The sequence below is a fragment of the Rutilus rutilus genome (assembly GCF_951802725.1).
Source record: "Rutilus rutilus genome assembly, chromosome: 9".
Classification (NCBI taxonomy): domain Eukaryota; kingdom Metazoa; phylum Chordata; class Actinopteri; order Cypriniformes; family Leuciscidae; genus Rutilus; species Rutilus rutilus.
In genome coordinates, this window is record NC_140223.1 from 41,608,565 (window position 1) to 41,620,360 (window position 11,796).

An 11,796-nucleotide genomic window follows, 5' to 3' on the forward strand; every position below is an offset into this window, starting at 1 on the left:
GTGTGGATCCAAGTGTCCAGATCCGGCCCACATCTGGGCTGTGTGCGGATCCAAGTGTCCAGATCCGGCCCACATCTGGGCCGTGTGTGGATCCAAGTGTCCAGATCCGGCCCACATCTGAGCCGTGTGTGGATCCAAGTGTCCAGATCCGGCCCACATCTGGGCTGTGTGCGGATCCAAGTGTCCAGATCCGGCCCACATCTGAGCCGTGTGTGGATCCAAGTGTCCAGATCCGGCCCACATCTGAGCCGTGTGCGGATCCAAGTGTCCAGATCCGGCCCACATCTGGGCCGTGTGTGGATCCAAGTGTCCAGATCCGGCCCACATCTGAGCCGTGTGTGGATCCAAGTGTCCAGATCCGGCCCACATCTGGGCCGTGTGTGGATCCAAGTGTCCAGATCCGGCCCACATCTGGGCCGTGTGTGGATCCAAGTGTCCAGATCCGGCCCACATCTGAGCCGTGTGCGGATCCAAGTGTCCAGATCCGGCCCACATCTGAGCCGTGTGCGGATCCAAGTGTCCAGATCCGGGCCGAACTCTGCTGCTGTCTGGGACCTGCTATTGAGATGCGTTCTGGTCGGTCGGATCACTGGTGAAGAATGCTAAACACAGGTGTAAAGTGTTTTGAGACAGAAGTGTGTGAAAGTGGACAAGAGACGGATTAAAACACCAGGTGTAAACGGGAATGTGTCTCCCTGTGATCCGATCCACCAAACAGCTGGAAACAGGCCTGAGGATCTGACTTTATATTCTTGGAAAAGTGATTGTGTGTTGGTTTCAGTAGTGAAGGACACATTCTGCTTACACTGTATTTCAGCTGGCCTTAGCTACTATGAAATACCCACAAGACTATGAGTTTAATGTTGAACTTCATTGTTTGTTGTTCTGGGAAGTTCCCACATTTACTGCTGGTGAGTTTGAGGAATGGCTGCGTTTAGGAGGTTATAGTTATATATAGTTAGGGTTAAAGTTAACTGTGTACATACAAACTGATCATTTAATGCAAGTGCTTCAGATGTGATAACAGTGCACTAATTCAATTCAATTCACATTTATTTGTATAGCGCTTTTTACAAGACATATTTTTTCAAAGCAGCTTTACAGCAATAGCATTTCTAATCACAATTTAGAGTGATCTGATATCCGAGGTGACTGTGTCCAAGTTATGAGTTTCACAAAATCACACAGTTAGCTAAAAATGTATTAATTTAAATAAAATGAAGGTTAACTGAAATAAAATGTCCCCACAATGATGGCAATAATCGACATGATCAACATAAAAACAGCTTATAAATCAGAGTAAGTGATGTTCTTTGTAAATGTAAAACTGCAGGGTTTAGGGTGTGTGTGTGTGTGTGTGTGTGTGTGTGTGTGTGTGTGTGTGTGTGTGTGTGTGTGTGTGTGTGTGTGTGTGTGTGTGTGTGTGTGTGTGTGTGTGTGTGTGTGTGTGTGTGTGTGTGTGTGTGTGTGTGTGTATGTGATGGGTAGGTTTAGCGGTAGGGTTAGTGTGAGGAGTGTACAGTATAAACACCATTACACCTATGGAGAGTCCCTAAAAAAACATGCAAACTCAACATGTGTGTGTGTGTGTGTGTCCACAGGCACGCTCAGAGCCAGCAGAAACACCTGGCCGAGAAGACGCCATCTAAATGAAGACCCTCCGCACCATCAGTCCAGATTCGATCACACACACCTTTCCTTTGCTTCTGTGGTTCATCATAACACACACACGTTCCTCACGAGACCCAGAGACCCGAGCGGGACGTCCCACACACACCAGCGCTCGGCCTTCGCTCACTCCTACATCCGCTACAGTCTCTTACCCTTGCCACTAAATTATAACCGTCAAAGCATACAATGGTGTAAAAGCGCCTTGTGAGAAATTTAATTCAAGTTTTAAAAAAGACAAAGAGAGCCGACTCTTAACCGTGGACGAGCGTGAGCAGAACAGGCGCCTCGGTCCGATCGGAGCGGTGGATGTGCAGAGGACGAGCGCCTGCCTTGTAGTCGACCTGTAGCTTTCGGTAACGTTCACTCCGACCGGTTTTCAACATTTGGTGAATGTTGATTCTGACACGAGTCATTTGAATAATAATAAGTGTGTTAATATCATTTTCATTCTATTGTATTCAGATTCTTTATTTGAGGGAGATGCTTATGTACAGATATGTATAAAATAAGAAAAATAAAACTTGGTTTCATAGACTGTGGCGTGCTGGATCGTCTTTATGAGTTATGATTTAGAATAAACCTGACTGGTGACACTTTATAATAACTGCATGCTATTAATCATTAGTTAAGCATTAGTAAACAGTTAATTCATCATTTATAAAGCATTAATAGACATTAATAAGAAGTTTATAAATACAGCTATGAATGCTTTATTCTTGATTTATAAGCATATCTATAATGGGTTTAATAATTGTATTTTCATGATCAATTTATAATTTCTAAATGAATAGCATTATTTACAAACCAGTTACATTATTTACCATTATTTACAAACTAGGTGTTGTCATTGATTAATAACATCACTTAGAAAGTGTAAATACATTTTAATATCCTTTATAAATTATAAATATACAAGGCATAACTAGTCCTCGCTTTAGATGAGCTCACTAAAATAGTGAACTGACCACTACTAAATGCTTTATAACTACCTGAATTAACCCTGAATTACAGTAGAAATACATGTTCATAAAGCATTTATTAACACACTAATAACTATTACTATATGTCTGAATAATAATATGTATTTAAATAGTTTATTAATCATTTACTCACACTTTCTAAGTGATCTTATGAACCACTGACAACTCCTAAATAACCGGTTTGTAAATAATGCAATACTTCATTTAGAAATGATAAATGGATCATTAATAAAGTATGAAAATACAATTATTAAACACATTATAGATATGCTTATAAATCAAGAATAAAGCATTCATAGCTGTATTTATAAACTGCTTATTAATGTCTATTAATGCTTTATAAATGATGAATTAACTAATGCTTAACTAATGATTAATAGCGTGCAGTTATTATAAAGAGTTAGCATGAACTAATAATGAACTGCACGTATACAGCATTTATTAATCTTTGTTAATGTTCACTTCAACATTTACTAATATTTGATAAAAATCTTGGGTTACACTTTATTTTAAGGTGTCGTTGTTACAGTGTAATTATATATTTAAGTACTGAGTAATATTAATTAACTACATGTACTTGCTATAGGGTTAGGGTTTGGTTGAGGGTTAGTTACATGTAATTATGCATAATTATTACTATAGTAACTACACGTAACAAGATTTTAATAAAGTATTAGTAAATCCTGAACTGAACATTAACAAAGATTAATAAATGCTGTATACGTGCAGTTCACTAATATTAACTAATGAACCTGATGGTGTTATCGATTAACTGTTAACACGATTAAACACGGACTTTCACATCACGCTTTGAACCGGTCAGACGGTATTTTCTGTACATTTGTTTGTTTTTTTCGTCCACAAACATGTTTCAGAGACAATAATTTCCAGAAATGAAGTCATTTCAGAAGTGGCTTTTTCTTCCGTCTGAATTATGTGCCATCTTGTAAATGAATCATGTTTCACGTTGGAAATTTGTCAACTCCCACAGACCAAGTAGATTTATGTATCATATTCTATTTGAGAGCGCGTATGACTGTTTTTACACATTATTGCGAGAAAAAGAAATTCTGTAAGTTCACCACATTTCTGGAAAAAACATCACAATACACGAGTGAGAAGAAGAGTGTGAAGAAGAGTGTGAAGAAGAGTGTGAAGAAGAGTGAGACGACACGAGAACAGTCACTAAACACCAAGTGTGCAGTTATTGATGAGACGTGTCGAAGATCAGGATTTGTGGTTGTGACTTTTGAATGAAGTGAAAACAGGAGTGTGTGTAATGCAGTTATTTGCTGAGGTCACCGTGATGATGCGTGCAAGTGTGTGTATTCCAGTTTCAGCACAACAACAAACCAAAAGAAAAACTCTCTCTCTCTCTGTGTGTGTAGAAGAGGGTTTTATTGAGCATCACTGAGGGATTCCCCTCATCATCCGTGCGTACAGTATAAAGCCATCACACTCTTACTAGAACACACACTCTGACCTGACGACACACACCATGAAGATCTGTGAGTAGCTCTGACGGCTCTGATATATAACGCCATCACTGATGGACAGAGATATGTGATGTGATGTGTGTGTGTGTGTGTGTGTGTGTGTGTGTGTGTGCAGGCGCTGTGCTGTGTGTAGTTGTGGCGCTTGCGCTGGGTTCTCCGGTTCCTCTGAACACACACTCGTGTCTGTGCTCCAGCTCTGCCAGAGCTCTGCTCTCCAGCCTCACACACATCATGGAGAAGGTACGTTAGACATCCATCACACTGAAGTAAAAGAAAGTTTCTTTGATACCAAGAAAAAGAGAGTGGGCAACACTTATGTACATTATAATACATTATATCTTTTCATAAATAACTGTAACCAAAGTTAAAATGCATTATTATATTTGCAGATTCTGAAATTGGTTGTTTGTCGTGTGTTTATAATCTTTCTAAACGCGTGTAGATGAGAATTATAGTGTATAATAACTGTGGTTACAGTTATTCATAAGACCACACGCCGCATTATAATGTGAATTACTGTATTAAAAACACTGTAAACACGAGGGCTCTGAGTAGTGTTCACCAAGAGTGCTGTATTCTTAGGAGCTGATCTCTGAACAGGTGTCTATGGCAAGCCGTTTTAACTTTTATTCATTTCCAGGAGATGAATTCTTGATATCTGTAATTGTATTTTCACTAGTGAAATGTCACCATAAGCTGCCATTCAAAATCCATTGTTGATATCAAGAATTGATTTCTTACTAGTAAACATGTGAATTCCTGATATCAAGAATTATGTGGTTACTAGTAAAAATGTCTATTCTAGATATCAACTATAAAAATTGCTAGTAAAAATTGTAATTTTTGATATCTAAAATGGCTTTCTTACTAGTAACAATCACATTCATGATATCAGAAATGAACATTTCACTAGTGAAAACTGAATTATTGATATCAGAAATTAACATTGTTACTAGTAGCAATTCAATTGTTGATATCAAGAATAGACATTTCAACTAGTGACAATTGAATTCTTGATATCAAAAATTTACTAGTAATAATTGTATTTCTGATTTGTGAAACTGGAATTTCAACTAAAAAATCAATTATTGATATCAACAACTGATTTTGAAGGGCAGCCTATGGTGACATTTCACTAGTGAAAATACAGTTACAGATATCAAGAATTATAGTTTTTACTTGTTGAAATTCAGTTGTTGATATCTAGAATTATCATTGTTACTAGTGGAAATGTAATTTCTGATATCAATAACTACCATTTTAACTAGTAAAAATGTAATTGTTGATATCAACATTTCATATCCTGGAAATTAATCAAAGTTAAAACGACTTGCCATAGTTCTCAGATGTTCTTCAGTGTGGAGAAGAGCCCTGTTCAGATGCAGTGTGTGTCCGTTAATAATGACAGTGTGTGTGTGTTTGATCTGATGTGTGTAAATGTGCTCTGGTGAAGTCTAACGTCAGACAACATCCACCGATCATCAGCTGTTCATGTTATCAACATCCCAGAATTCTGTTGAAAACGCTGATGTTTGTTTCGCTGTTTTCCCTCCGAAATGATGATGTCACTGAGAGGATGATGTCACTGAGAGGATGATGTCACTGAGAGGATGATGTCACTGTGTTGTTGGCTTGTTCAAGGGATTTTACGGAAACAGGATTGAAGACATAATATATGCGTACATGTTTAATTTGAAGAACTTTTGAACAGAGACGGTAATATTGTGAATGTGTCTGACGTTCTGCCGTGTTGTGTGTGTGTGTGTGTGTGTGTGTGTGTTGAGCGCAGAAGGAGAAGATGGAGAATCAGGGTCTGTTCGCTGGGTTTAACTGCACCGATCTGGAGGCTCAGATGATTCCTCACACTCAGACCAGCTCTGTCTGCCAGCCCAGCGCCTCTGCTGAAGTGAGGATTTACACACACACACACACACACACACACACACACACACACGCTTAAGCTGATCACTCAGTGACCTGGAGACGTGTCTTCCGCGAGTCTCATGACAGCAGAAACTTCATGAGAAAGAGCTTAAACTTCAGCCAAAGACTCTGGAGGCAAATCTCACTGTGTTTGAGAATATCAGGGTTCGCCACATAAAGACTGTCTTCATCATTACATAAGAGTACATGTGTGTGTGTGTGTGTGTGTGTGTGTGTGTGTGTGTGTGTGTGTGTGTGTGTGTGTGTGTGTGTAACTGGTTTATTAATGCTGGACTGTCTTCATCATTACATAAGTGTACATCTGATCATAGTGTTTGAACTTGACCAGGTCTGTTACAACCTTGGTGTGTGTGTGTGTGTGTGTGTGTGTGTGTGTGTATGTGTGTGTGTGTGTGTGTGTGTGTGTGTGTGTAACTGGTTTATTAACGCTGTAAGCGCTCCTGATCTCAGGTCCTGTCCTGCTCCGGCCAGACGAGCTCCTCTTTCAGCGAGGTGAGTCTGCTGTGATGCTTCATGTGTGTGTTCGTGTGTGTGACGCGGGTCGGGTCTCTGATGCGCTGCTGTTTTCTTCTCAGACGGAGTGTTTGAGGAACATCGCAGGAGATCTGCACTACTATAAGATTCTGCTGGACGGCTACAAGTCCAGAGACTCTGGCGATCTGAGTCCGGTCGTATCGGCCACCTCTGACCTCATGCAGGTGAGAATCCCCACACACACCCTCTGACCTCATGCAGGTGAGAATCTCCACACACACTTACTGTCAGCCGGCAGGACAAGATTACAGAACAATGTTTAAGATCAGGCCCATCTCACACACCACTGCTTGTGTAATAATGCAACTATTTGTCATCTGTATGTGATGAAGACTCTAATAACACACACTTCTGCTTGTTTCGAAGTGCTTGGAAGCAAACGGAGTAAAAAGCTCCGCTGTTGGAGAGTCTCCTAAGGTGAGTGTGAACTCTGAACTCTTCCTTTCCGGCCTCTGTGGCGAGTGCTTGTCACTGGACTCATCAACTGCTATATAGATATTTCTTAAATGATCTCATAATTTGGCAGCAGGAATATTAGGCTGCTGTCACTTTAAGGCCGAATGCACGGATCCAATACACTGATTCACATGCGTTTTCTTTCTTCACTTATAACATAACTTGACTGTGTTCACGTCAATCCTTGCCATTTTGACATCATTCTGTGTGTGTTTGACTGTTTAAGCGCAATGAGCATCCAATTCAACTCACTTTAGTCCCGAGAGCCGGCTTCATGTGCTGGGTTTGAGCATAAAACCTGCGGGAGTAAAACTATGATTTATTGTGATAAGTCAAATTATGCACAACACACACAATCCCACGCTGAAAATCAAGCCCTGTGACAGCAACAGTATTCATCCGGAGCAAACGAAGCGAGTGAGTGAGTGAGTGGAGGCGGGTTTTGACGCTGGTGTCATCTATCTGTTCTGTGGGAAACGAGTACTGGAAGCGTCTCAGATATTTCTGGATGGAAAAACCTGTATTTTTGACATTTAGTTTATTACTTCAGATGCCTTTTTAAAAAACTACAAGTGAAAAATGTATTATATATAAAAGTCAACCCGCCAAAGTGACGTGTGACGCAGTCACTCCTCTAATACATGTGTGTGTGTGTGTGTGAATGTGAAGCCCTGAACACACTCTCTCTCTCTCTCTCTCTCTCTCTCTCTCTGCTAGCAGTGGCTCGTGTGGAGCGAATCGTCCTTCGATAACCGCGTGTCCCTGTGTAAGACACTGAAGGGCTTCCACGTGCGCGCCATCACCATGAACAGAGCGCTCGCGTACATCGGCTCCGGAGACCACAGGAAGTGATGTCGTTCACTACAGCATCCAACGGGAAACTACTGCGTGACACTCGTATTCATAAGCTAGATGACATACTCATATCTCCATGCTAAATATTTATGTTAATTATTTAATCTATTTATTCGTTTTGATAAATTATTTATTGACATTGACATGTCAGTCATGATGACATTATTTATGTACTATTTATTAAAATATTTGTGGAACAAAAAAAACATCTTTTGTTGTGTTTGTGTGCATGATACAAGTAAAGGAAGTCTTGAAGAGAAATGTTCAGATTAAAGACCGAAGAGAATACACAGAAAGCTGTAAATGCCCCATATATTTTCACTGTGGCACAAACAAAGACAATCAGTGTAGCTCCTGAACGAATAACCAAACCACTGTTTCATTTTCATGATTTATTTCATGTCATTTTCATGATTTATTCAGCTAAGGAAAGTTCACCCAAGGTAAATGAAACTCCACCAAAATAAAGCGATTCTCCTGAGAAAGTGTGACAGGTGACTTAACAAACATTTCATACGACTGAGAAACCTAAGGAGCCTGTCTGCTGAAATATTCACATGTTCAAGTGTGTGTTGTGCATGAATATCATGATATCAGCAACGTTATTGGTCCGCACCTGAGATCGGTTTTTCTCAGAAACTACCGCAGATGATCACAGTTCATAATTACAAAGACAAACTCTGAGTTCTACATACAATCCTCTGGAAGACACGTTAAAATATGTACAACATCTAAAACAATATACAGAACTAAAGATTAGTGTAGAGTTCACACAGAGCTCGGTTTAGCACCAGATCTCCAGATGATCCTCCTGACACAGATCCACAGACGTCATGAGTTACTCCGCAGCATCTCTGGAAAACAGCACATTATTAGTACAAACAAACACTAGGCTTTCCTGACATTTATACAGAAGCTTTTCAAACCATCGCCATAATCTAACATGATCACGGTTTTACTGTAGTAACTGTAACTGGTGTGATTCTGGAAACACTGCACTCATCGAGACACTTCACAAAGACATTAAAGCGTTTTTTTTACTTCCCCAGCTGATTCATCACAGTACAGTAAAACTATTTCTGTATTACAAGTTTACTGAAATGGTGTTTAAAATGTGCACATGAGGTCATTTCTAATTCAATATGCAGTTAGACATTTCCAGAACACAAATCTGAACGCTGGATAAAGTCACTTTTTCGCTTGATTTCGCTGACATGTTGAGAGTTAAAGGTTTTTACTGAGGGAGTTTTTCAGAAAATACTGTAAACAGTCAGAAGAAGAAGAAGAAGAAGAAGAAGAAAAAATACAGCACATTTCCACGTTTTGGGGAATAAAATGTTCTATGAAATGATATATGAACTATCCTTCAGAATGTAGCCAGGGTTAAATCTGTACAGTTTGGTGTGTGTGTGTGTGTTTCTGTGGGGAAAAAGGGGAACACTTTACTGTAAGGTTCATTAGTTAACATGAACTAAGAATGAATACTTACAGCATTTATCAGTCTTAGTCAAAGGTTGTAAATGTTTAACATTAGTTAATGCTAACATGAACAATGAACAGCTGGATTTATAATAACGAACATTAACAAAGATGAATAAATACTGTAACAAATGTGTGGTTATATTAACTAATGATAACCTTAGAAACTCAGCATCTGTATTGTAATTGAAATCTATAGCCACAAATAAATAAATAAATAAATAAATAAATAGGTAAATCGCGATGAAATAAACATGTTTTCTTTCCACAAATATGAAAGAAGACATGTGACCTACAATCTCAAAATAGTCTAAACCAACGATGCTTCTGCTAGTGGTGTCTTGCCTTAAACAGGAATAGCGATTACTAAACCCACAGGCGTCACATGACCGAAGGCCACATTTGAGGAAGTGGCTTTGATTCCCGCTCTCCTCATCCCTGTGCTTTACATGTGTTTCAGCATCTCTCCATGAGCTCGGCACCAGCGCGAAACACTAGTGGAGGAGCGGATCACCAAATTCACGGTTCGGATCATTGACGGGTTTTTGAGCCACGGATCGGATCATTTTTTGGATAACTTTGCTTTTCATTTATTACTTACAGCTCTATACCTACAGAAGAGACTGCTAGCCTAACTGATGAAGTTCAGTTAAAGTTACAGTCTAACAGTAATATTCCGGTACAGAAATGAATAATTAAGCCTAAATGTAAAGTTACACTATTTGTTCACTGTAGAAATTACATATAGTTTCATCTTTGTCGAAGCTGTGTTGTTTTATTAAAGGTCCCATGGCATGAAAATGTGACTTGAGGTTTTCCTCATAGGAGTTCCCCTAGCCTGCCTATGGTCCCCCAGACAGGTGTAAGCCAAGCCCTGGGTATCCTGATCCGCCTTGCAGGAAAGTGCAAGCTCAGACGGGCCAATCTGGAACCTTCCCTATACGTCGCAATACGGGGAAAGGTCACCTCCCCTTTCTCTGCTTACCGTGGCCGCAAGCTGGTCAAGGCCACACCCCCACCCTCCACCTTGCCCCGCCTCTCTCCTCCTCATTAGCATTTAAAGCTACAGGCACAGAAATGGCATGTCCTAAGGAAAGCTCATTGTGGGACAGGCTCGTAGTGGCTGTAATTCTGCACTACTAAAAGACTGAATTTCGGAAAAGAGACTTCAGATACAGTATTAGGGGACCACTCAGGCCTATATAAAAGCATCCAAAAAGCAGCATGTCATTATACCTTTAACATTAACGACACAGACAACAGCAAGAGTATTAGGCTGCTGTCACTTTAAGACCGAATGCATGGACCGGATTTACTGACAAATATCCGTATATTCTTTATATAAATATAATATTTCTTTCTCAACTGTTCACTTATGACAACACAGAGAGAATACATGCCGAGACGGGTATTTAGACGGGTATTTTGACATCATTTTGTGTGTATGTGTCAAGGTCAAGGTCAAGGTCAAGAAAATGCGAAAGAGGAATCAATTCGGTGTTCAAGCGCTGACTAAAACACGCCTCTCTCTCTCTCTCTCGCTCTCTCTCACTCTATGACGGTTAGATTTAGCAGTTAATCCGCGAGTCACATGCGTGCCGAACCGTGGGCAGCCGATCCGTACGGGTCACGATCAACTGCGATCCGCTGCACCCCTATGAAACACTCTAGAAAGACACCTCAAAACCCTTAACACTGCCTGTCGCACTGACCGCGATGACAGCAACATAGTGTCGGCTCAGATCCGTGTGGAATCCATGTGTGCCAGATGTGGGCCGGATGTGGGCCGACACTATGTTGCTGCCTGTGTGGTTCCACACTGAAACACAGGAGATCCCGTCACCCACCGTCCAGCACAGCGATGACCTCGTTAGGCACGTCATCGTTGTCCTTCAGACTCTTGTGTAGTTCCTGAATCCCTGCGCTCCCCTTGGGCTGCCGTCTCCTCCAGCGCTCCAGCATGTTGAACTTCAGCATGGTCACGTCCTCCTCCGCAGACTCCATCTCATCCAGGTCCTGCTTGCTGAGGCCCAGGTAGCCGATGGCCACGATCTTCCACTCCTTGCCCATGCGCTTGGCCACCTGCATCAGCTGCTGGTCCGTCAGGCCCGGGGCCGGAGCCGTCCCGGCACAGTCTGGACACACAGCGGAGCGCCAGTCAACACACAGCAGCACTGACACAGCGAGGAGAGTCAGTGCGTCTGTCACCTACCGGACTCGTCGATGCCACGAGCTTTCTTATTGGGCTTGTTGCAGAGATCCTCGTCTGACGTGCTGATGGGTCTCTTCCGGCCTATAGAGGACAAGAACACTAAATACTGACTGAATATTCCACAACAACTCTTTCCCCACCAGTGGTTTTAAACAAAAAAGTTGATATT

General features: G+C 41.0%; 3 protein-coding genes across 12 annotated transcripts in view; 2 read left to right on the forward strand and 1 right to left on the reverse strand.

The window, feature by feature from the left end:
* schip1 (schwannomin interacting protein 1) overlaps nucleotides 1–2,206 on the forward strand; it is a 242,787-nt gene extending 240,581 nt beyond the window's left edge. For all 4 annotated transcript variants that reach the window (XM_084419010.1, XM_084419012.1, XM_084419013.1 and 1 more), the window contains one exon: nucleotides 1,602–2,206. In XM_084419010.1, coding sequence (XP_084275136.1) covers nucleotides 1,602–1,653 — 52 coding nt within the window. In that variant the 3' untranslated portion in view covers nucleotides 1,654–2,206. The remainder of the gene's footprint in view (nucleotides 1–1,601) is intronic.
* Nucleotides 2,207–3,380: 1,174 nt separating this feature from the next.
* Nucleotides 3,381–8,107, forward strand: il12a (interleukin 12a). Of its 3 annotated transcripts, XM_084418055.1 has the most exons (7): nucleotides 3,381–4,159; nucleotides 4,263–4,387; nucleotides 5,937–6,053; nucleotides 6,542–6,583; nucleotides 6,667–6,789; nucleotides 6,992–7,042; nucleotides 7,799–8,107. In XM_084418055.1, exons 1-7 carry the CDS (start codon nucleotides 4,150–4,152, stop codon nucleotides 7,931–7,933), a joined length of 603 nt encoding a protein of 200 aa, XP_084274181.1. In that variant the 5' UTR covers nucleotides 3,381–4,149; the 3' UTR covers nucleotides 7,934–8,107. The 3 variants fall into 3 exon arrangements, with proteins under 3 accessions (XP_084274181.1, XP_084274179.1, XP_084274180.1); XM_084418053.1 differs by having other exon boundaries at nucleotides 3,381–4,387; XM_084418054.1 differs by having other exon boundaries at nucleotides 3,381–4,387; nucleotides 7,802–8,107.
* A 206-nt stretch (nucleotides 8,108–8,313) lies between these two features.
* LOC311296963 (NACHT, LRR and PYD domains-containing protein 1a allele 5) overlaps nucleotides 8,314–11,796 on the reverse strand; it is a 34,397-nt gene continuing 30,914 nt past the window's right edge. For all 5 annotated transcript variants that reach the window (XM_084418994.1, XM_084418993.1, XM_084418992.1 and 2 more), the window contains 3 exons: nucleotides 11,628–11,708; nucleotides 11,263–11,550; nucleotides 8,314–8,790 (listed from right to left, as the gene is read on the reverse strand). In XM_084418994.1, coding sequence (XP_084275120.1) covers nucleotides 8,768–8,790; nucleotides 11,263–11,550; nucleotides 11,628–11,708 — 392 coding nt within the window. In that variant the 3' untranslated portion in view covers nucleotides 8,314–8,767. The remainder of the gene's footprint in view (nucleotides 8,791–11,262; nucleotides 11,551–11,627; nucleotides 11,709–11,796) is intronic.